General features: G+C 41.0%; 1 protein-coding gene across 5 annotated transcripts in view; it reads left to right on the plus strand.

Annotated features, from left to right (window-relative positions):
- The first annotated feature begins 241 nt into the window (after window positions 1-241).
- The window catches only part of ANKRD42 (ankyrin repeat domain 42), a 52,903-nt gene continuing 27,857 nt past the window's right edge, over window positions 242-25,287 (plus strand). Inside the window, exons 1-6 of one of the 5 annotated variants that reach the window (XM_055581471.1) lie at window positions 244-1,247; window positions 4,573-4,596; window positions 5,302-5,465; window positions 15,660-15,767; window positions 19,410-19,529; window positions 20,348-20,483. In XM_055581471.1, the coding sequence (XP_055437446.1) occupies window positions 1,190-1,247; window positions 4,573-4,596; window positions 5,302-5,465; window positions 15,660-15,767; window positions 19,410-19,529; window positions 20,348-20,483 (610 nt within the window). In that variant the 5' untranslated portion in view covers window positions 244-1,189. The other 4 variants (XM_055581474.1, XM_055581475.1, XM_055581470.1 and 1 more) reach the window with 4 other exon arrangements.

Genomic DNA, 25,287 nt, shown 5'->3' on the forward strand with positions numbered 1-25,287 from the left:
AACCGATACCAAGCCGTTATAGAGACGGGGCCGAGACAGGCTGGACGTGAGGCCGAGCGCCATTTCACCGAAACCCGTTCCACACCACCATGTCTAGAGGGGACGCCTCGAAAAAAATAAAGAGTACTTAAAAAAAAAAAAAAAAAAGAAAGGGCAAGGAAGCCGGAAGTGACGCACAGCGGCGAGGAACCGGAAATGACCGCAACACGCCGGAAGTTTACCCGTTTCCAGGGCGCCGGCTCAGCGTCCCGCGACCCCCGCCCCCCCACGCTCCAACCAGGTAGCTGGTGTCGGGACGCTGGAAAGCGACTCGGTGGAGCGGGTGCTCGCCGACGGCGGCCGCCGCCACAGCGCGTCGCGCGGAGTAGCAACCGAAGACGGCGGCCGCCGCACCAGCCAGCGCGTGTGGAGGATAAACGGCCAGCACGGCCGTCGCTGTGATCCGTCCAGGGAAAGAGTGAGCGAGGGCCAAGGCTCTCGTCTTAGCGAAGACAGAGAAAGAATCCGCGAGGAGAGCGACCGCCGCTGCCGGGTACCGACGGGAAACGGAAGTGAAGACGTCGGCTTCTCCCGCGATGACTCGAGAAGGGTCAGCGAAGACCTGGACCACGGCCGCAGCGTCTCTGAGGGGAGAGTCAGGGGAGACGGCGGCCACCGTCCCGGCAACTCTTGGGAGAGACTGAGGGGAGGCCTCAGCAGCGACGCGAGCTTCAGTGAAGTCGGAAGTCACCCAACTAGTGACTCCTCGGGATCCGTCAGAGACTACCGCGGCCTCCGCCTCTGCGGGACTTGGGAGGAAGTCCGGGAGGTCCGGGGCCCCCGAGCCAGCGACGACCGCCGCAGCCGCCTCAGTGGCTCTTGGGAGGGCGCGAGTGTGGATGGCGGCCGCAGCCTCAGCAGTTCCTGGGAGGGGGTGAGTGAAGACCGCGGCTACTTGGCCAGCGACTCCTCCGCGGTGAGCGTCAGCGAAGACGCCAGCCGCCGCCGCTTCTGGGAGAGGGAAAGTGAGGACGAAGGTTCCCGCTGCCGGGCCTCCTGGGGGAGGACGACGGAGGACGGCGGCCCCGGGCCTAGCGACGACGAGGGAGACAGCCGCTGCTGCAGTGGCTCGTGGGTGACAGCGAGCGAAGACCGCCGCAGCAGCGGGGGCCTGGACTCGACGCCCCCTCGGAGTCCGAGTCGCCGCACCATGCCCGGGGTGTCCGATTCGGGACCGTCCACTTCCTCCACGGAGACTGCGACCCCGTGTGAGTCGGACCGCTTCGCTGGCCCTTGTCTCTGCCACACTCCACTTTTCTCACTCGAGCCTCTTCTTGGCATTTCCCTTTCTCACCTGTCACTCATTTCTTTCCCCTTAATTGACCTGTTTACAGTGGGTCCCAAAGTTCATCTGGTCATCTGGCCCCCATCCTTCCTCGTTTCAGCTCTCCGTACCTTTTTTTTTTTTTTTTTTTTTTTGGCGCCCATCTGCGCCCATTCCTGAGACTTCGTTCCTAGGTGATAGCAACTCTTGTTAAAGTTTATGGACCCTTTTAAGTTCTTGGCGTCTCTGCGGCATTTGATTCTGTGTAAATAGTATTTGTTTGTTGTTTAGTCGCTAAGTCGTGTCCGACTCTTCGCGACGCCATGGACTGTAGCCTGCCAGGCTCCTCTGCCCATGGGATTTCCCAGCTAAGAACTCTGGAGTTGGTAGCCATTTCCTTCTCCAGGGGATCTTCCCGAAGCAGGTTATTGAACTCGCGTCTCCTGCATTGGTTCTTTATCTCTGAGCCACCATGGAAGCCCTGGAAATATTAGACTCACCTAATTTTCTTCCTTCCACTTTCCCGACTCTCCCTGTCTGTCTAGCTAGCTAGCTATCCACCCATCCATCCATCCATCCTGAATTTTCTTCTATCCTTTCCATAAATGTTGCTTTTTTTTTTCCCTCGGATAGTGCCATCACTGATGCTTTTTTCCTTGTTATGTACTACGACTTCAACCCTACTGAATAATAATAATAACCCTATTATTCATTCAGTCATCCAGTCAATATTGAGTGTCTACTGTGTGCTTTTTCTTAAGGATATGTGAGCAAAGAAGACACACACATTCCTTCCTCCTAGTGGGGAAGATAAATACTGAGCAAGTAATTACTAGTGTGATGAATATTATAAGGAAGAGTAGAGGGCCCCTGGCTCCAGTGTGGGGTGAGGTTGGGGATCAGAGAAAGCTGCCTACTACTGAGACACAGGTAACCGTGAGAGCTTGGCTCCAGACCTCTCCTTGGAGCTGCAGACTTGCATGTACAGCTCCCTTGTGGAACTCTTCCTTGGGCACCTCAAGATCATCACATTCAAAATATGATTTTGTATCATTATGTCCTCTCTGTCCTTTAGTATTGGTTGTTTCAGTGGCACTATACCACTTGTGTGACTTAGTCACACACCTTGGAGTTGTCCTGTTATTCTTCCCTTATTTCACACACCAAATCCCTCCGAGTTCATTTCATCCTGTTTGCCTAATATATGTTGAATCTGTTTCCTTTTCTGTTCCTACTGCTGTTCTCTTAGTTGAGGGTCTCAACCTCTCTGGTGGAGACTCCTGTAGATATCTTCCTACATGGTCTCCTTGAGTCCCTTCTCTTGCTGTTTTGCTCCCCGTCCATTAATTCCCCTCACTGCAGCCAGTGTTACACATCTGATCATTCTTAGTTCTCTACTTAAAATCATTTAATGACTCCCCGCTATCTGTTCAACTCTCACAAGTTCCAGCACATCCTGCCTCTTGTCTAATTCTAGCTTCTTTTCCTTTCAACCTTATGCTTCCACAGTAGGGTGGGTATTTTTATAGTTTCTTGAACTGTCCAGGATGCCTTTCCCTGCATGCATTTCACCTGGCAAAATCCTGCTAACCCTTGAAGATTCATTTCAGGTGTTACCTTTCCTAGAAACCCTTTTCTGCTCTCCTTCCCTCCTATCCTAGCTGAGTTAGAAGTCTTCTGCTTCCGTAAGTTCTTAGGAATGTTTCTGTCGTTGCTCTTATTACATTGTTTTGTAATTTGTATTTGTATATCTCTGTGAGTTCCTTGAGGATAGAGACCATGTCTTTTTAATCTTTTTATACTTATTATAGATGCCAGGTTAATGTGGAGTGGGTGGATGAGTGGATGAATGAATAAACTGGAATGGCATGTGGTGAGAAAAAAGATTGTGAAATTAGATGGAGGCAAGTTATGGGAGGGCTTCGCAGGTGGTGCTAGTGGTAAAGAACCTACCTGCCAATGCAGGAGACATAATGAGATGCCGGTTGGATCCCTGAGACACAGGAAGATCCCCTGCAGGAGGGCATGAAAACCTGCTGCAGTATTCTTGCCTGGATAATCCCATGGACAGAGGAGCCTGGAGGGCTACAGCCATAGAGCCACAAAGTCAGACACGACTGAAGCGACTTAGCACGCAGCAAGTTATGGGAAGGCATAGACCGTCATACTGAGAGCCTCTAGATGAGCACTGGATAACCCGAAGCGGTTTGGAGTGTGGAGGCATGAAGTGATCAGGATAGTGTCCTTGCATACGGTGGATTAGAGTGTTCCTGTATAAAATGGGTGAAAATGGGAGAATGTCATTTGTAGATCTTGCAGTACTTGTTTAAAGGAGAATAATGGAGATTTCGGGGTGATCCAGTGGTTAAGGCTCTGCACTCTCACTGCAGGGGGCATGAATTCAGTCCCTGGTCCGGGAACTAAGGCCCCACTGCTCATCTGGAGAACCAAATACAAACCCTTATGCCAAAGTTTAAAAGAAATAAAGGAGAATAATGAAGATCTGACCTAGGGGGATTAACATCATTAAACATTTACCAGGTAGTTTGGTTTTTTGTGGGGTGCTTCCTTATTCCCTTGCCCGGATACATATATCTCAGTTGTTCTTCAGAGACTTGCTCCACTGTTTCCTCCTCTTCCTCCTTTATTTTGCCTGTACTCTTAGGATGTTGCTGTGAGGCTTTTTATCGTGTCGAATTTATCCCAATAGTTTTAAAAGCATCTGTGGAAAGAAAATGTCTAAAATCCATGTCTTTTCATTGTATTATCATAGTGCCTGGCATATGGTAGATGCTCAGAAAGGATTTTTGAGTAAAATGCATAGCATTTTGCTAACAGTTGGTATAAGAAATTATTTCAGCTGTCCACTGATTTGAACTATTTACTTCTTCCCCAATTACTGTCTGTTCATGCTTAGATACTTTCGGTGCTTCTGGTTTACAATGCACGTTAAGATATTTCACGGGACAGTAAGGCTGATGGTGCAGTCTTGATGTTTGGAACATGAAATTATAAAATATGACACTTCATGTATGAAGTAAAAGTTGTGACTTGCCATCCCTTTCTTAGTGTAGGATATATGAGAAAGATATGAAAAACATTGATGAGATGTATCTGCCCCTGTGAGATAAGGTTCTGGTTAAGTCTTTTCCATTGGAGAGTAGGCCTTTGTTACAGAGAATAGCTGGGCAGGTTTCCAAATGGTCACCTCTCTCCTCCCTCTACCAAAGACGTGAAGCAATTTTTTTTTTTTTTTTGGTTTTTCACAGTGATAACCTGGTGGAGTTTTGAAGGTAAAATCTATGAAAATGAGGAGGCCTCATAAGACTATTGCCCTGAGGAGTTTCTCACTCTTAGGCTAGTACATACCCAGCCCCCAACAGTTTGTCAAAATTACCACTTGAGTGCTTCTGGAAGTTTGTGGTTCCAGTGGCTTCTGCTCCAGGTGAGCTGAACTTGACCATGTTTCTCTTGACCTGTCTCTCCAAATTTGCCCTGAGACCTGAATTCTGATGAGTCTAAGGAAAGTTGTTGATTTTCAGTTTGTTCAGCTTTTTTCCTTTATGAATGTACGTGATGACTTCTGTGCTCTTTACATATTAGAGCTGAAAATGAAGTCTGATTAAGATGTTATTCATGAGTATCTTTGTTAGTAAATTATTTGGAAAGCCAAAGTGACTGTACTTTCGGTTCAATTGTTGTTTTAGTCTTTTTTTATCTTAAATTTATTTTTTAATTGGAGGGTAATTGCTTTACAATGTTGCGCTGGTTTCTGCTGTACAACAATGTGAATGAGTCATACTTCTATTTATGTATATACCGCTACCTCTTAAACCTCCCTCCCGACTCCAGGTCGGCACAAAACGCGAGCTGGGTTCCCTGTGTTATAGAGCAGCTTTCCACTAGTTACCTACTTTACACGTGATAGATTATATATGTCAATGCTTAGGCTTTTTTTAGTTTTGCAGTATATTTTAAGCAATTTGGTTTTTCAGTAGGTGCCAGGAAGAAAGTGCATTTTGGTAGCATACATGATGCAGTACGTGCTGGAGACGTAAAGCAGCTTTCAGAAATCGTGCAGCGTGGTGCCAGCATTAACGAAGTTGATATTCTCCATAAATTTACCCCTTTACACTGGGCAGCACATTCTGGCAGTTTGGAGGTAAGAAACTATAAATTATTAAACTGGGTAAGTTTGGAGCTGTTGGCAGCTTTGTAAATTTAGCAAACAGGACTGAGGCCTTATGCTGAGCACCGCAAATGTTTTTCTTTTTTTAAATTTTATTGAAGCATAGTTGATTTACAATGTTAATTTCTGCTGCTTAGCAGAGTGATTCAGTTACACATATATACACAAATATTTTTCTTTTCAATTCACTGTAACATTTGGGTGTTCTGGTTAGCTTTGTAATAAATTGTATCCTAAAACTTGGTGGCATAAAATAACTATTTATGCTTAGGAGTGAAGCAGGAATTTGGATGTCAGAGACACCTTTGCTCTGCTCTATGATGTTGGGGCTCCAGCGAGAGGATTTAAAAGCTAGGGCTGGAATCTTCCACAGGCTTGATCACACAGACATCTGGTAGTAGAGGCTGGCTGTGGGCCCTGGCCATCTTGATTCCTCTCCACGCAGGCCTCTCTGTGAGGCTCCCACATGTGGGCTAGTGTGTGATTCCTCTCAGTGTGGTGGCTGGATTCCAGAAGCACCAGAGAGGGTGGCTTGTAGAGGATAACAATGCATGCGTAGCTCTATCAGATCCTGGTATTCTTGCTGTAGTTGCTTCAGATTTTGGACAGAGATGGAATCTCACAGATGCATTTTAAGCTCCTGAGCGCCCCTCCCAGGTGTCATTTCTCTTCTTCCAACTCCAGAGGTAACTGTTGCTCTGAAGTTGGTGTTTATTATTACCATCTATGTTTTATGCTGTTATTACATATGATTAGATCATGGTTTTAAATGACATGTTTTATATGAATGTCATATAATTTGGATCATTCTGCAGCTTGCTTTTTTTTGTTCAACAATGTATTTTTGACTTAACGAGGTGGTTACATATATGTACTCTGCTGCTGCTGCTAAGACGCTTCAGTCGTGTCCGACTCTGTGCAACCCCATAGACGCAGCCCACCAGGCTCCCCTGTCTCTGGGATTCTCCAGGCAAGAACACTGGAGTGGATTGCCATGTCCTTCTCCCTATATGTACTCTAGTTCATTTCTTTCAGCCATGTTGTAGTAGTCTATTCTTAGGTAAATATCAGAATATATTCATTTTTTGATTGATGGATATTTCATTGGCTTTAGTCTTTCACTAGTATAAACAGTGCTTAGTGAATATTTTAATGCATAAATTCTTTTTTTTATTGATATATCTTATCGAAGTATAGGTGATTTGCAATGTATTCATTTCTGCTGTATAGCAGTGATTTAGTTATGCTTGTATATACATTCTTTTTCATTTCTTTTCCATTATGGTTTATCACCGGATATTGAATATAGTTCCCTGTGCTATACAGTAGGACCTCGTTGTTTATCCATTCTAAGTGTGATAGTTTGCGTCTGTTAGTCCCTAACTCCCAATCCTTCCCTCCGCCCCGCCCGCTCTTGGCAATGGTAAGTCTGTTCTCTGTGTCTGTGAGTCTATTTCTGTTTCATGTGCTGTGTGCTTAGTCGCTCAGTCGTATTCGACTCTTTGCAGCCCCATGGACTGTAGCCCACTAGGCTCCTCTGTCCAGGGGGTTCTCCAGGCAAGAGTACTGGAGTGGGTTGCCATGCCCTCCTCCAGGGAATCTCCCCAGCCCAGGGATGGAACCCAGGTCTCCTGCATTGCAGGCGAATTCTATTTCGTAGATAAGTTTATTTGTATGCACAACTTTTTATTCTTGGACTGTGTACAAAGCCAACTGGAATTTTTCTCATGATTCACACTATTATGTGTGGGGAGCTTATTTTAGCTATTACATTTCCCTGTTGCCTGTAGGCTGTACTATGCATCTCTCTTTTTTCCCCAGCCACACAGTCTGCTTTCTATGAATATGGAGTCTCTGTGTGACTTCCTGTTTGTTTGGGCTTTTCTGCTTCTTGGAACCAAATCTGGTCCAAAGAATCTCTCTCCACCAGTTTGTGTGCCCCACTTGAGCTGTGGAGATTTCTCCTTTGCCCTTTTAGTGGCTCCCTCTCACCTGGGAGGAATGTGCCTGATGGGTCTGTCTGTGCCTGCAGCCCTGAGTGGGGATTTTCTCTGCTGTTTGCTCCCACATCCCTGATGGATCTACACTTTGGCAGCTTTCCCATCTATTTTATGGTTTCAGATGTCTCTTAGCTTCATCCACGATGGGATTTTCTTGCCTTTTTGTTAAAAATGATTTTGAAGAGAAGAGGAAATACTGATTTTAGTCTGCCAAATTAGTGGTTTTCTTTATGCCCTGCCAGTGGACTTCTCTCTTCTATGTTACCTCCAGGCCATTTTTAGACTTCCTTGTCTGATCTCTTCTGTATAATAATTCACAGAATTGTTTTCTCTCCAGAATCTGAATTGTGGTTTCTGCATACAGTGCTTATCAGCAGCTCATGCATACCTGACTGGCATCTCATTCAGTTGGTCTGAAACTAAACCATTATTCTTTTCACTCCTTTCTTAGCTTTCCAGGCTAATGATTCAAATGTCCTTTGAATCATTATTGAGTTGTCTCAAGGTTTTACAGAAGCAAAACTCAGTATAAGCATTTGTCTGGACGAAGTGCTCACGGTGCATATGGATGTGGTGAGAACTGATGACGAGGTTTGTTGATTCTCTTCCATCTTTGACTCTCAGAATTATCCTGTCCACGTTCATAGCCACTGCTTTAGAGCTACTTGATTTCCTTCTTTATTGGATCATCTACCTCTAGTTATAACTGACACACAAGATTACTGCTCTAAAACAGAAGCAGTAAACCTTCCTGAAAAAAAGTGAAAGTGTGAAAATGTTAGTCACTCAGTCGTGTCCGACTCTTTGTGACCCCGTGGACTGTAGCCCACCAGGCTCTTCTGTCCATGGAATTCTCCAGACAAGAATACTGAAGTGGGTTGCCATTTCCTTCTCCAGAAAACCTTCCTTAAGTCCCTGTAGTGACTCTCTACTCTGTAGGATAAAGTTTGAGCTGTTTAATATGGTAGACTGCCTCTTCAGCCTTCACTCCTGTCAGACTTGTTTTATGCTCCAGTGCCAGTGACTGTCATTTCCCAAGCAAGTCTACCGTTTCATATTATTGTAGACTGCGTATGAGCCATTTCATTTGCCTGATCTCACCTATTCCCAGTTGAAATCCAGCTCAAGTAGCACTTACTCAAGTAGCAGAGCCTTCTGTGTTTCCCCCCTCAGTATCATCCAACTAGCAACTTTTCCCTCAATTTTATACACATTTGAAAAATTCTATTTATCACATGAAATCGTATCCTCTGTTAGATTTTGAGCTCTTTGAAGGTACCATTTCATTTGAGTTTTATCTTTTTTTCCTCAATATCTAGTATAGTGTCTGGAATATTGGAGTCACATTGTGGATTCCCAATAAATGTTTGTCGTATTGCTGAGTTTGTTGAATTTATATTTTTAGTGTCTAGCACAGTGTATAGAAACTGTTCAAGAAATGTTTGTTGAATTTTAACAAAATTAAATCTAAATAAAAAAGTTTTGGTGCATTTCTTTGTTGCCATTTAAGGATCATCTCCTACTTCTCTACTTCGGTGTTGCACTAATACCTTTACATTCTGTTATCCTTTTTGGAGATTTCTTAAGACTTGTAGGACTTATGTTGGTAGTATAAAATGACAACTAAATTAATAACTGGTGAAAACTGTGCTTTATTAGACTTCATTTTTTTTCTTCTATCAGATGAAATCAGCTTTTGAGCCCCTGTAGTTCAGTTCAGCCACTCAGTTGTGTCCGACTCTTTGTGACCCCATGTACTGTAGCCCACCAGGCTTCCCTGTGCATCACTCTCGGAGCTTGCTCAAACTCACATCCATCGAGTTGCCATCCAACCATCTCATCCTCTGTCGTCCCCTTCTCCTCCTGCCTTCAGTCTTTCCTAGCATCATGGTCTTTTCAAATGAGTCAGCTCTTTGCATCAGGTGGCCACAAGTATTGGAGTTTCAGCTGCAGTATCAGTCCTTCCAATGAATATTCAGGACTGATTTCCTTTAGGATGGACTGGTTGGATCTCCTTGCAGTCCAAGGGACTCTCAAGAGTCTTCTCCAACACCACGGTTCAAAAGCACCAATTCTTTAGCACTCACCTTACTTTAAAAGGTCCAACTTTCACATCTGTACATGACTACTGGAAAAACCATGGCCTTGACTAGATGGACCTTTGTAGGCAAAGTAATGTCTTTGCTTTTTAATATGCTGTCTAGGTTGGTCATAGCTTTTCTTCCAAAGAGCAGGCATCTTTTAATTTCATGGCTGCAATCACCATCTGCAGTGATTTTGGAGTCCAAGAAAATAAAGCCTATCACTGGTTCCACTGTTTCCCCATCTATTTGCCATGAAGTGAGGGGACTGGATGCCATGATCTTAGTTTTTTGAATGTTGAGTTTTAAGCCAGCTTTTTCACTCTCCTCTTTCACTTTCATCAAGAGGCTCTTTACTTCCTTTTCACTTTCTGCCATAAAGTAAACTTTTAGTTCAGATATATTTTGCACCTTCAGAATTTTCTTTTTAAAAAAAAGTTCTCTTTTTTTCTATTTGATGAATCATTGTTGTCATCATACTTTAATTCATTAAACATAAATTCTTTAAAAAATAATTTCTTTTCATTCACTGAAGCTACTTATTACAGCTTTGAAGACTAATTTGAGCATCTGTATCCTCTCAGAGAAAGTTTCTATTTACTTCATTTTCCTGTGTATATATTACACATTCTTGTTTTTTAATTAGGTCCCATTTGTTTATTTTTGCTTTTATTTCTATTCCCTTGGGAGACTGACCTAAGATAAAATGTTGGTACGATTGATGTCATAGATTGTTTTGCCTATGTGATAGCATATTCAAAAGCAGAGACATTACTTTGCCAACAAAGGTCTGTCTAGTCAAGGCTATGGTTTTTCCTGTGGTCATGTATGGATGTGAGAGTTGGACTGTGAAGAAGGCTGAGTGCTGAAGAATTGATGCTTTTGAACTGTGGTGTTGGAGAAGACTCCTGAGAGTCCCTGACTGCAAGGAGATCCAACCAGTCCATTCTGAAGGAGATCAGCCCTGGGATTTCTTTGGAAGGAATGATGCTGAAGCTGAAACTCCAGTACTTTGGCCACCTCATGCGAAGAGTTGACTCATTGGAAAAGACTCTGATGCTGGGAGGGATTAGGGGCAGGAGGAAAAGGGGACGACAGAGGATGAGATGGCTGGATGGTGTCACTGACTCGATGGACGTGAGTCTGAGCGAACTCCGGGAGTTGGTGCTGGACAGGGAGGCCTGGCGTGCTGTGATTCATGGTGTCGCAGAGTAGGACACGACTGAGCGACTAATCTGATCTGATCTTATTTTTTTAAGTCTTTAAGCCATTTTGAGTTTATTTTTGTATATGGTGTGAGAGCGTGTTCTAACTTCGTTGATTTAATGAGGCTGTCAAACTTTCAACATCACTTGTTGAAGAGATTGCCTTTTCCTCATTGCACATTCTGGTAGATGTTTAACATTGTATATCGTAACACCTCTGGGTTCAGATTCTACTTCCTCTACCCCTCTTCCCTGGGGTGCTTGTTCTGTGTTTGTATGTTGGTTTGTTTGGACTAATTTTATGGAATCTGTTTCCCTCATAGTGTGTGTCCACTGTTCTTTATTTTTCTTTAATTATTTTATTTTTAAATATTTTTTTATTTAGTTTGGATGCGTGGCTTGAGAGATCTTAATAAGTAGTTTTCCAACTGGAGATTGAATTGTGCCCCCTGCAGTGAAAGAGCTGAATCCTAACCAGGAATTTCCCTCTTATTTTTAGTTTTAAGTCTGGCTTCACAGGGGTCACCCCTGGGACAGCATAGCTTAGTGGTCAGGCAGTGATTAATCAGAGGCTGCGCTTAAATACCTTGAGCCACTAAGGCAACCACCTTGCTAATGATTCTGTGTATGGCTTGGGGAATGTCTTCAAAGTCCAAGCACTTTACAAGTCAGCTTACCTTTTTTTTTTCCGTGTGTTTTCAGGCCTTAGCCAGGAATGTCCAGCCAGCTTGGGAATTCTTCATTCTTTCCTGGCTATGAACGACGTTGTACACGTACCCAACTTTTTAGACCAGAAAGGATAAGTGGAATCTTAGCAAGGCCTTTGAATGTTGAGTTTTAAGCCAGCTTTTTCAGTCTCCTCTTTCACTTTCATCAAGAGGCTTTCACTTTCGTCAATATTCAAAATCTTAGCAACTTAGGTTCTCTCATTTCTTGAATTTTTCTGTTAATTTTCTAGGAGGATTTTAGTTTTGTGTTTGCCCCAACCAGTATCATGACTGGTTCTGAAGTTGGCTTTCCTAGATTGTTGCCACTGAGAAGTAGATTTGTTTTTAAAATGTGCCTGGGCAGGGACTTCTCAGTCTATTCAGCAGGGCAGTGGAGCTGTCCACCTGGGTAGAACTTCTGTGTCATGAAGCTGGGGCTAAGGATGCTTGTAGTCTCAGGCTAATATGCCACAGGCTTCTCCTGTTCTTAGAATCAGCAGATATTTCTTGATACATGCTTCTCATTTTGTTATATGCCTTGCAGAGTCTTTAAATTTTTTTTTTTTTTTTGGCCATGGCTGCTTGGCATGCAGAATCTTAGTTCCCCTACCAGGGATCAAACCCATGTCTACTGCAGTGGAAGTGCAGAGTCCTAACCACTGGACGGCCAAATGGTTGTTTTTGACAGTTTTGTCGAGCTTTGTCATTTGCTTCTTGGGGAGGATTTACTAAGCTCCTCACTTAGTCATTTCTGAAGTCCTGCTGATTGGTCAGTTGATTATTGACAGAGATGCAAATATAGTCCAATGGAGAACACTATTTTATTAAAAGGTGTTGGCACAACTGGACAGTCGTGTGTAAGAAAGTGAACCTTAATTCATACTTGGTACTGTATGTGAAAATGTACTGAAAACGGATCATAAACACATGTGAAACTTAACCTTAATAAAACTTCTAGATGAAAACATACGGAATTTTTGCAAATCATAAATATGACTAAGAACTTGTAGCCAGAATGTATGACTCTCACAATTCAGTAGTAAAATAAAAAACCCAATTAAAAATGGGCAAATAGTTTCAGTAGACACTTTCTCAAAGAGTATATATGACTGGTAATGAGCACATGAAAAAAGTGTTCAACATCATTAAATGCTAATTAAAACCACAATTAGATGCCACTACACACCTATTAGAATGGCAAAACAAAAAGAAAAACATAACCCAGAAAAATAATAATAGCAAATATGGACAAGGATATGGAGCAACGACAAGTCTCATACACTGCTGGTAGAAGTGTAAACTGATACAGCCACTTTGGAGAACAGTTTGGCAGTTTCTTGTAAAGTGAAACTTATACTTATCTGTGTCCTAGCAATCTCACTTGTACATATTTACCCAGGATAGAAGCCCTGTACATGAATGTTTACAGTGGTTTTATTCCGCACTACCTATGCAGTGTTAGTATACACTCCATAAGTATTTGTTGAGTAAAAACAAATGACTTACTGTGATTATTAGTGAGGTTGAGCACCACCCCCCTTATATTTTATCAGTCATTAATCTCTGTGATAGACAGATGATACCTAAGTTACTACCCTTTCCAAAAAATGATTTATCATAATGACTGATGTGACAGTGTATCTGAATGACACAAGAAAGAAACTTCTTGAAGGTAGACGACAAAGTTGAAAATATAAAGACAGTGACACCATATGTGGCACAGACCTCTAGTACTGTATTTGTTGAGACTTAAGTTAATTTTAAAAGATCTTAAGTTTATTTGGCTCCCTCCCTTTTTTAAATATGCTACTTATTTTCTTTTGTTATTCAGTCACTAACTCATGTTTAACTCTTTCTGATCTCATCGACTGCAGCAAGCCAGGCTTCCCTGTCCTTCACTGTCTCCTAGAGTTTGCTCACATTCATGTCCATTGAATTGGTGATGCTGTCTAACCATCTTATCCTCTGTTGTCCCCTTCTCCTGCCTTCAATCTTTCCCAGCATCAGGGTGTTTTCAAATGAGATAGTTCTCCACATCACGTGTCCAAAGTATTGGAGTTTCAGCTTCAGCATCAGTCCTTCCAATGAATATTCAGGACTGATTTCCTTTAGGATGGACTGATTAGATCTCCTTACAGCCCAAGGGACTCTGAGGAGTCTTCTCCAACTCCACAGTTTGAAAGCATCAGTTCTTTGGCACTCAGCTTTATAGTCCAACTCTAACATCCATATATGACTAATGGAAAAACCATAGCTTTGACTAGACGGGCCTTTGTTGGCAAAGTAATGTCTCTGCTTTTTAATAAGCTGCCTAGGTTGGTCATAACTTTTCTTCCAAGGAACAAGCGTCTTTTAATTTTGTGTCTGCAGTCCTCATTCACAGTGATTTTGGAGCCCAAGAAAATAAAGTCAGCCACTGTTTCCCCATCTGTTTGCCATGAAGTGATGGAACCAGATGCCATGATCTTCGTTTTCTGAATGTTGAGCCTTAAGCCAACTCTTTCACTCTCCTCTTTCACTTTCATCAAGAGGCTCTTTAGTTCTTCTTCTGCCATAAGGTGTCATCTGCATATCTGAGGTTATTGATATTTCTCCCAGCAATCTTGATTCCAGCTTGTGCTTCCTCCAGCCCAGCATTTCTCAAGATGTACTCTGTATATAAGTTAAATAAGCAGGGTGACAATATACAGCCTTGATGTAGTCCTTTCCCGATTTGGAACCAGTCTATTGTTCCATGTCCATTTCTAACTGTTGCTTCCTGACCTGCATACAGATTTCTCAGAAGGCAGGTCAGGTGGTCTGGTATTTGCATCTCTTTCAGAATTTTCCAGTTTGTTGTGATCCACACAGTCAAAGGCTTTGGCATAGTTAATAAAGTAGAAGTAGATGTTCTTCTGGAACTTTCTTGCTTTTTTGATGATCCAATGGATGTTGGCAATTTGATCTCTGGTTTTCTGCCTTTTCTAAATCTAGCTTGTACATCTGGAGTTTTCAGTTCCTTACTGCTGAAGCCTATCGTGAAGGATTTTAAGCTACTAGCACATGGAAGGAGCTGAATTTTTGTACAGTAGTTTGAACATTCTTTGGCATTGTCCTTCTTTGGGATTGGAATGACAACGAACCTTTTCCAGTCCTATGGCCACTGCTGAGTTTTCTAAATATGCTGATGTATTGAGTGCAGCACTTCAACAGCATCATCTTTTAGAATGTGGAATAGCTCAGCTGAAATTCCATCACTTCCACTAGCTTTGTTTGTAATATTGCTTCCTAAGACCCACTTGACTTCGCATTCCAGGATATCTGGGTCTAGGTGAGTGACTACACTATTGTGGTTTTCTGGGTTTAAGGCCTTTTTTGTAGTTCTGTGTATTCTTGCCACCTCTTCTTAATATTTTCTACTTCTGTTAGGTCCTTATCATTTCTGTCCTTTATTGTGCCTATCCTTGCATGAAATGTTTCCTTGATGGTTCCAATTTTCTTGAAGAGATCTCTAATCTTCTCTATTTTATTGTTTTCCTCTCTTTCTTTGCATTGTTCTTATAAGAAGGCCTTCTTATCTCTCCTTACTATTTTCTGCAACTCTGCATTCAGTTGGGTATATCTTTCCCTTTCTCCCTTGCCTGTCACTTACTCTGCTTTTTTCAGCTCTTTGTAAACCCTTTGTAGACAGTCACTTTGCCTTCTTGCATTTCTCTTTCTTTTGGATGGTTTTTTGCCATTGCCTTCTCAGAATAACAGTGTTTGCTCTGATACAGAATTTTCTGGACCCATTTCAAAACCTATGGCAGAGGTTGTAAATCGGCGGCTGTTGAATGAATTTAACCACAGATATGTTTTGTTTGGCTTGTAAAGCATTGGTCAAACATAAGATTTGGACCAGCGTTTCATTCAGTGCAAAAACCGACTGGGATAGAGTAGCATTTCACCTTATGGACAAGGAAGGTGGTCTCCAGTTTTCCTCATCTCCTACCACTCCGTATTGTTTACCCAACAATAAGGCCAGATGTGGGCTACCATATCACTGTGATTGTGCTTTTGTTTTTCTTATACCTGCACCCTCATTCACTTGTGATGCTTCTCAGGCTGTAGTATTTTATGATGATAGACTAACTTGAAAGATATAAAAATGTTACATCCTGCTAACATGGTTAACATGGTTGTTTTCTTAATGTAGTGTCTTCATTGGCTCCTCTGGCATGGAGCTGATATCTCCCAAGTAACTGCAAGAGGCTGGACGGCAGCTCACATATCTGCTATCAGGGGACAGGATGCTTGCATGCAGGTAATAATAACTTGGTTACTTTTTCTGTTTTTCTTATAATTTTATTTATTTATTTATGGCTGTCCTGGGTCTTCATTGCTGTATGTGCTTTTCTCTCATGGCGAGTGGGGACTACTCTCTGGTTGCGGCATGCAGACTTCTCATTGATGTGGCCTCTCTTGTTGGGGAGCACAGGCTCTAGGGTGCCCAGGCTTCGACAGTTGGGGCTCCCGGGCTCTAGAGCACAGGCTTAGCAGTTGTGGCTCATGGGCTTAATTGCTCCATGACACGTGGGATCTTCCTGGATCAGGGATCGAACCCATGTCTCCTGCATTGGCAGGCAGATTCTTTACCACTGAGCCACCAGGGAAACCTTTGATTACTTTTTTAAAAAGTCAATACATTTAATTGCTTTAGAAATTCCTTCCCTAGTGGCTCAGTGGTAAAGAATCCACCAGCTAATGTAGGATATGCAGGTTCAGTCCCTGGGTTAAGATGGTCCTCTGGAGAAGGAAATCGCAGCCCACACCAGTGTTCTTACCTGGGAAATTCCATGGACAGAGGAGCCTGGCGGACTATAGTTCATGGGGTCTCAAAGAGTCTGACAGAACTGAGCGATTAAACAACAACAAAACAAATCACTCAAACAGATTGTGTAAGATCCGAAATTATCTTCTCTCTAAAGTAGTTGGCTATCTGTTTGGGTTGTTTTAAGGGCTGTTACAGTCATGTCCAGATTACCATGCCTAAAATTTCTCATTTAATGTATTTCTTAGCTAGAGTTACACATTAATATGTGTCAGGATCTAGTTTATTGGAGTAAGTAGGTTGAAAAAATGTAGTGAAAGGATTGAAATTTGGAGGAATACAAAATCGTATAAGCAAACAGTCCCTAACTGTAAGAAGCCTGAGATTCTATTTGCAATGACAGGACCTTTACTCAGTGAGTTACAAAACAGTACACATCATAGTCTTTGAGTAAGATTCTCATGAAAGTATAGATGAGAAGAACTGTAGAACTTGAGATAGAGGAGTCATAAATGGAGGGAATGAAACTTCCAAATGAAACTTCAGCTAATCCTAAAAGGATGAGTTGATTTTAAGAAGATAATTTGTGAGGAAGCATTATAGGTAGGGAATGTGAAAAGAAAAATAGTGATTAAATTTATCAAACACTTTTTGTCAATCACAGTCTCCTGTGCATCACTTAATTTAATACAATGGTGTTTTGAGTTTCCTTTCATGTAAATTAGGAAACAGATTCAGAGCTAAGTATGTTGCCTATGTTAGTGAAAAAGCCGAAGTTTGAATTCAGACTTTGTCCTATTAACATCTGTGCTATAATTCTGTGTGAAATCTTTGAATTGGAAAAGTGTGGTGTGTTCAAGGAATATACTGTTGTATGAGTTTGACTGAGTGTAGATGGTTTGTTATGTGAACTGTTCTGAACTAAGTTTAGATAAGCCAGATTTGTAAAATGTCTTAGTAATAGAATAAAGATTCATTTGTATAGGAAAGAGACTTTTATATGTGTGTATATATGTGTGCATATATATATATGCACATATACACACATGCACATGGATGTTAACAGGGAAATGTGGTAATGAAAACAGTATTTTAGGAAGTTATTTTAGCAAGATGCATCCAGGATTATCTAGAATGAATAGAGTTTGGAAGCAAGAAAATCAGGAGACTTTGGTATAATCACTAACCATAGAGCATAAGATTAGTTGGTTGCAATGAGAAACAAATAAAATTATTTAAAACATCTTACAAAGCAAGCACTGACAAAGTATAGTGAGACTGTAAGGTTTTGAGTCAGAATGACGGATAATTATGGCACTATAGATAGGGACATCTGAGAGGCAGAGGAGATTTGGGAGGAAGGATGTTGAGTTCAATTTGGCCCATGTTGAGTTTAAGGTGCCAGTTGGTCATTCAGGTACAGATGGTCCAGGCGGTTGAAAAGGGCACTGGGGAGCAAGATTTCAGGAGAAATAAAGCTTAGAGAAGAGTGTCTGGAGAATTGAGTTTTGAAGCATGTTTCTAGTGGGGATGGAAGCAAGTAGTGAAATGAGTAAAGAATTCAGAGGAGAAAGAGAGATAGAGAGCCAGGATGCATTGACTGCAAATGAAGGAAGAAGCTGAAGAAGTCAGGTAGTGTATCAGTTACAGAATAAAACTAAAAGGAACAACACTTAAGGAAATGCCACTGAATGTGAGAACTCTATAGTGGGAGGTTGGCTATATTTCTGGAATGATAGAGATAGCATCCAGTTTGTAGGTGGACTTTACATTCAGGCATTGAGGTGTTAATTTGAAAAGTAGGCAATGGAAGGAAGGTACAAATACAGTAGTAACTTAAGGGGGTATCAGGGTCAAATGAAGTTTTACTTGATGCTTGCCTTCCCCTAAGCACTAGTTTAAGCCATTCTCTCTGCCTTGATTGTCCTTTTCTTCCTCAAAGTGATCTCTTTATTCTTAGAGCTTTTGTGATGCTTTTGGGTACTGTGCTGTGCATTTACTTACCAAGGACTGCTTTGTATAGTTGATTATCTTTGTCTCTACATATATCCTAATTCCCTAAGTTAGTACATCTTCATATTCTTTGTAGTGATGTAGTAAGCCCTCGGTATGTGGTTTGTGATGATTATTGACTGGTCTGTTAATGAGAGTCAGCCAAAATCATGGAAACTGTTCTTCCTAAAACTCTTGGTAGGAATTATGACTAAGTAAACTTTAGCTGAGATACTGGTAAATATAGGCTGGTTAGAAAAGAAAAAGGTCTGAGGGAGATAAAATTGAAAAATGTTAGCTAATAATTTTTTAAACTAATTACTCTGTATATTATATAGAGGGACATGTTGTGTATATTCCATAACCCATATATAGAAACTAAGCCAGGTGTAAATTCATATGAAATCTCCTCAGATGCAGTTAGAAGTTTGATTTGGAGCTTAGAACTGGTCACTTTAATAGTGAAGTCCTTTTATTATATTAAAAACCCAGTTAATAAAAGATCCTGCTTTTGGAATAGAGGAAGTTTAAATTTCAGTTTTATTAGCTTAGCATTAAATTATTTAAGTTAATTTTAATCTGTGCTCATGAAAGGTTTGTTTTATGAATTATATGTACCTGCTGCTGAGTCACTTCAGTCGTGTCCGACTCTGTGCGACCCCAGAAACGGCAGCCCACCAGGATGCCCCGTCCCTGGGATTCTCCAGGCAAGAACACTGGAGTGGGTTGCCATTTCCTTCTCCAGTGCATGAAAGTGAAAAGTGAAAGTGAAGTCGCTCAGTCATGTCTGACCCTCAGCGACCCCATGGACTGCAGCCTTCCTGGCTCCTCCATCCATGGGGTTTTCCAGGCAAGAGTCCTAGAGTGGGGTGCCATTGCCTTCTACGTATATGAGTATATGTACATACTCAAATCAAAATGTGAAATCGGTTATGAGTGTCTCCTAGGTAATCATAAAAAGGATTTCAAGCTTCTTCTTAGGACTGGCTAAGAATTTCTTAGACTTTGCGTGTAGCACACATGAAAAAAAGTTATATAATAGCTTAGCTATATATTAATAAATTGCTTGCCTTTAAATAATCTGCATCTGCATGATTTAGCATCTGTGTTCACATACATTCCTTCTTATTTCTCTGCCTTCAGGCTCTTATAATCAATGGAGCCAACCTGGCAGCTCAAGATGATCGTGGATGCACTCCTTTACACCTTGCTGCAACACATGGACATTCTTTCACTTTACAAATAATGCTCCGAAGTGGAGTGGTGAGGTGTTCCTGTTAATATGTGAGACTATATAATCATATAGATGGACTAACATTCTGTAGTCTGGTTATCTCTCCCTGACTTTTTATATCCTTCATAAGACTCTGGACATAATTTGATCTCTCTCTTTAACTTTCCCATCCTTAAACATGGGAGCAATAATTTAATTAAATCTTCAGCAACAAAAAAAACAGCTTAGTGGTACAAAATATTTCAGAGGCCATAGGTCCTTCATATGAGTTCAAAGTTTACCAGGGAAGATTTTGAGGCTCTCAAACACATCTTAACCAGCAATTGTAACCTTTTTGAATTGATATGTGTTTACCCGTGTTTCTTTTGTAACTCTTAGTTCGTGAACTAATTTACAAAGTGATTTATATCTCCAAAAATTTCATTTATTGTAATATTTATTTTTAAAATTGCAGTGGTTATAAAAAATAACTTCTTATAAGAATTAAATATTTTTCATTAACTCTTGGATTACGTTCCCAAGATATGATTTGATCATTTGAATCCATCTTTCATTTTGTTGGTCAGGAACTTGTGACCTGTAAAATGACTAGTTAAGTACCTTTTTAGAAACAGTTTCTACGTGGCAAGTTATAATCTTTTTAAAAAGATTTTAAAATATCATTAGTATTTTATTTTAGCTCATATGTTCAAATCAGTGGTTGCAGTAAACATTTCTGTTATATTTAGTGTTTGCCTTACTGTTTTAATAACAGCTTCTGGTTCTCATTTGTAGAATTAAGCTGCTAGACTTAGTGTTTTTGCTGCAAAATGGGAAGAAACTGAGTCCTTGTGAATGTTATCTCTAGGATCCCAGCGTGACTGATAAGAGAGAGTGGAAACCTGTGCACTATGCAGCTTTTCATGGGCGTCTTGGCTGTTTGCAGCTTCTCGTGAAATGGGGATGTAGTGTAGAGGACGTGGACTACAATGGAAACCTTCCAGGTATTTGCAAAAGCAAACATTTTGACTTTTCATTAATATAAACTTTTCAAATGTTTGAATCATGTTTAAGAAGTTTAAGCTGTCATCATTCTAATAGTTCCTAACAAAACTGAAGTAGTAAAATATATTTGACATGAACATTTTTTTTAAAAAATGTATTTATTTATTTGGTTTTAGTCATTCTTTTGAGTATATAGTAATATATCTTTGTGGTTTTGATTTGTATTTTCCCTGATGACTAGGGATGTAGAACATCTTTTCATATGTTTAATGACTGTTTAGTTATTTTCTTCTGTGAAATACCAGTGTGAAACTTCTGCATTTTTTTTTTTTTATTAAACTGTCTTTTTTCTAATTGAATTATAGGGGTCTTTATATATGCTAGATACAAGCTCTTTGTCACAGGCGTTGCAACTATCTTTCCCATTTAACTATCTTTTCTATGTCTTGCCTTTTCATTCTTTTAAGATATCTTTCGATGATTAGAAGTTTTAACTTTAATGTTTAATAAGCTCTTCCTTTATGGTTAGCGTTTTCTGAATCTTATTAAAAAGTCTTTTCCTACTATGTGAAGACACTCTTTTATGTGTGTGTGTGCATGTGTGTGCGTGTGTGTGTGTGTGTATATAAATTTTCCTCCCTTGGCAACACCGTGCGGCTTGAGGTATCTCAGTTCCCTGACCAGGGATTAAATCTGGACTTGGCAGTGAAAACGTGGAGTCCTAACCTCTGGGTCATCAGGGAATTCCCAAGGATACTCTTATATTATCTTCTAGGAATTTTATTATTTCATTTTACATTTAAATCTCCAGCCCACCTATCACCGACCTTTCTGTAATGCAAGGTAAGGGGCGGTTTCATTTTTATTTAGTACTTTATTGAATTTGCCTGATCACTTCGTTAGTCTATTGTTCACTGCTCGTTGAAAAAACATTCAGCTTTTATTTCTTTAAAACTGTACATTCTAAAAAATGTATAATTATTTTATAACCATTTATAGTATATTTTTAATAGTATAATGTAGAGGTTAAGAATGTGGCCTCAGGACTATACTGCTTATGTTCAGATCTCTCTCTTAAAAATTATTAATTCAAAATTTATTTTTAAAGCATCTGTCTGTCAGTCCCTAGGTGCTGGGGATATCACTGCAAATAAAACAGACAAAAGTGTCTGCCTTTGTGTGGTGGTAAGGGGGGAGACAGACCCTAATAATAATAATAAAAATGAATAAAGAAAGGCAATGCCAAAGAATATTCAGACTACTGCACAATTGCACTCATCTCACATGCTACTAAAGTGATGCTTAAAATTTTCCAAGCCAGGCTTCAGCAATATGTGAACTGTGAACTTCAGATGTTCAAGCTGGTTTTAGAAAAGGCAGAGGAACCAGAGATCAAATTGGGAACATCTGCTGGATCATGGAAAAAGCAAGAGAGTTCCAGAAAAACATCTATTTCTGCTTTATTGACTATGCCAAAGCCTTTGACTGTATGGATCACAATAAACTGTGGAAAATTCTGAAAGAGATGGGAATATCAGACCACCTGACCTGCCTCCTGAGAAACCTATATGCAGATCAGGAAGCAACAGTTAGAACTGGACATGGAACAACAGACTGGTTCCAAATAGGAAAAGGAGTACGTCAAGGCTGTATATTGCCACCCTGCTTATTTAACTTCTATGCAGAGTACACCATGAGAAATGCTGGGCTGGATGAAGCACAAGCTGGAATCAAGATTGCTGGGAGAAATATCAATAACCTCAGATATGCAGATGACACCACCCTTATGGCAGAAAGTGAAGAAGAACTAAAGAGCCTCTTGATGAAAGTGAAAGAGGAGAGTGAAAGAGTTGGCTTAAGGCTCAACATTCAGAAAACGAAGATCATGGCCTCCGGTCCCATCACTTCATGACAAATAGATGGGGAAACAGTGGAAACAGTGGCTGATTTTATTTTTCTGAGCTCCAAAATCACTGCAGATGGTGATTGCAGCCCTGAAATTAAAAGACACTTACTCCTTTGAAGTAAAGTTATGACCAACCTAGGCAGCTTATTAAAAAACAGAGACATTACTTTGCCAACAAAGGTCCATCTAGTCAAGGCTATGGTTTTTCCAGTGGTCATGTATGGATGTTGACTGTGAGAGTTGGACTGTGAAGAAGGCTAAGCACCGAAGAATTGATGCTTTTGAACTGTGGTGTTGGAGAAGACTCTTGCGAGTCCCTTGGACTGCAAGGAGATCCAACCAGTCCATTCTAAAGGAGATCAGTCCTGGGTGTTCATTGGAAGGACTGATGCTAAAGCTGAAACTCCTGATGGAAAGAGCTGACTCATTTGAAAAGACCCTGATGCTGGGCAAGATTGAGGGCAGGAGGAGAAGGGGATGACAGAGGATAAGATGGTTGGATGGCATCACCGACTCAATGGACGTGGGTTTGGGTGATCTCTGGGAGTTGGTGATGGACAGGGAGGCCTGGCATGCTGCGATTCATGGGATCTCAAAGAGTCGGACACGATTGAGTGACTGAACTGAACTGAATGAACAAAACATATTTTAAATAAGGATATGTGTTTAGGTTAAATTGCAAAGGGAAGTACAGTGTTACAGGGGATGAAGTTAAAATAGGGTGTTGAGAGAAGCCTTCATGAAGAGTTGACAGTTGAGTGAAGACTTGGAGTTGAGAGAACAGGTCTTGATATCCTGGAGGAGAAACATTTCAGGAAGAACTTCAGCAAGTGTAAAGCTCTTGAGGCAGCGTTGTGCCTGGGTGTATTTGTGTAACAGTGAGTAGTAACACCAAGTCAATGTATTTCAAACAGAAGTGAGGAGGTTAGTAATAGATGACGAGGTCGAGAGGTAACAGGAGCCATTGAAGGATTTTTACATAAAGATGATTTGTTTAAGAGCATCATTTTTGGCTATTATGTTCATAATACTAGATTGTAATGAGGGTCTGGGGATGAGCATTTAGGAGCTTGATGCTATAATTTAGGCTACAATTTCTTAGCCAGAGCAGAGGCAGCAAAGATAGTAGAGGCAACAAAGATAGTGAGAAGTGATTGGGGTTTGTGTATCTTTTAAAGATAGAGCCGGTAAGATTTGCTGATTGATTCGATGTGGGGAGCAACAGAAATAGGACTCAGGGTTTTGGCCTGATCTTCACAGAAAGGACAACATTTCTAGTAACTGAGATGGGGAGAGTTGTGTATGTATGTAAAAATGGGTAAGGAGTTCAGTTTTTGACCTGTAAAGTTAGAAATTCCTATAATACATTTCAGTGTATACAGTGAGTAAGTAGTTAGAGGAATCTAAACTTTCAGGGGGAGTTTTCTAATGGAAGGTTCAGCTGAGAAAGTGTACAGTGGCATGTGCCAACAAAGTGTCTTTCGGATATTGTTACTTAATTGATTGTCCTGACTTTTGCTGGTCACTTGGGCACTGCTCTATTTGTCCAGAGCCAAGCTTTATACATGAATTGGACTGTTTCCCAATGGTTACTTCTCAAGAGGGTAAAGCCTCTCCTGTTCTTTGTAATTATTACCTCTAAGCTTGTAGTACTCCAGAACCACTCCTTATTTTTTGCAGATTTTGGGGTATGGCTCTCCAGTCTAATTCATTGTATTTTCTTTCAGGGATTCCTTAACATTAAAAACATTTTAAAAAATTTATTTAGTTTCAGTTTATTTTCGTGGTGCTGAGTCTTCATTGCAGTGCGTGGGCTTCTTACTGTTGTAGAGTAGGGGCTGTAGGGTGGGTGGGTTTAGTTGCCTGGAGACATGTGGGATCTTTCTAGACCAGGGATCAAAACTTGTGTCCCCTGCATTGCAAGGCAGGTTCTTAACCACTGGACCACCAGGGAAGCACCCCCTGCCCCCTTAACATTTCTTGTCTGTTCACAGTATTCTTGTCTGTTTTTCTTGTCATTACGGCTTTAAGAAATATCTTTCCTATTATTTTCAAGAATTTAAGAGAAGGAATGGGTGAGATAGTTTGTGTGAATAGACTGCAGTTTTGATCCAGTTTTCTTATTTATAATAAAAATAATATTTGTAGAAAAGTGACAAAATGCATAGTGATAAAAATAACATTACCCCTATTTGCATAATGACTATTTTGGTTTATTTCTTCCACTTTTTCCCAAAATATTGAGATAACTCACCTATCACCTATATTACATAGAGGGCTTCCCTGGTGGCGGGAGAAGGGGATGACAGAGGATGAGATAGTTGGATGGCATCACTGACTCAAATGGACGTGAGTTTGAGTAAACTCCGGGAGCTGTTGATGGACAAGGAGGCCTGGTGTGCTGCAGTCCATGGGGTCGCAAAGAGTTGGACACGACTGATAGTATATAGAAAGTGTTTTGTTTTTTTTTTTTCATATAAGCTGCACAATTTGGATTTCACTTTCCATGAAAATTTTTTGAGATCTGCACTTTGGTGACCTTCATTTAGCTAGTTCACAGTAAGTATAGCTATTCAACCATTTGGCCTACTGCTGTGGCCTGACTTGGAGGCTAGCTAAAGCTATGTATGCTGAAAAAATGGTCTGTGATCCTTGCATCCAGAGTACATCTCTGTTATATAAGAGTGTGTGTGTGTGCATGCTCAGGTGTCTGACTCTTTGCAACCCCATGGACTGTAGCCCACCAGGCTCCTCTGTCCATGAAATTTTTGAGGCAAGAATACTGGAATGGGTTGCCATGCCCTTCTTTGGGGGATCTTCCCAACCCAGGGAAGGTGGTAGGTGGATACTTTATCACCGTGCCACCTGGGAAGCCCCATTATTTAGAGTAAGGATAG

Source organism: Bubalus kerabau, chromosome 5, assembly GCF_029407905.1.
Source record: "Bubalus kerabau isolate K-KA32 ecotype Philippines breed swamp buffalo chromosome 5, PCC_UOA_SB_1v2, whole genome shotgun sequence".
NCBI classification, from domain to species: Eukaryota; Metazoa; Chordata; class Mammalia; order Artiodactyla; family Bovidae; genus Bubalus; species Bubalus kerabau.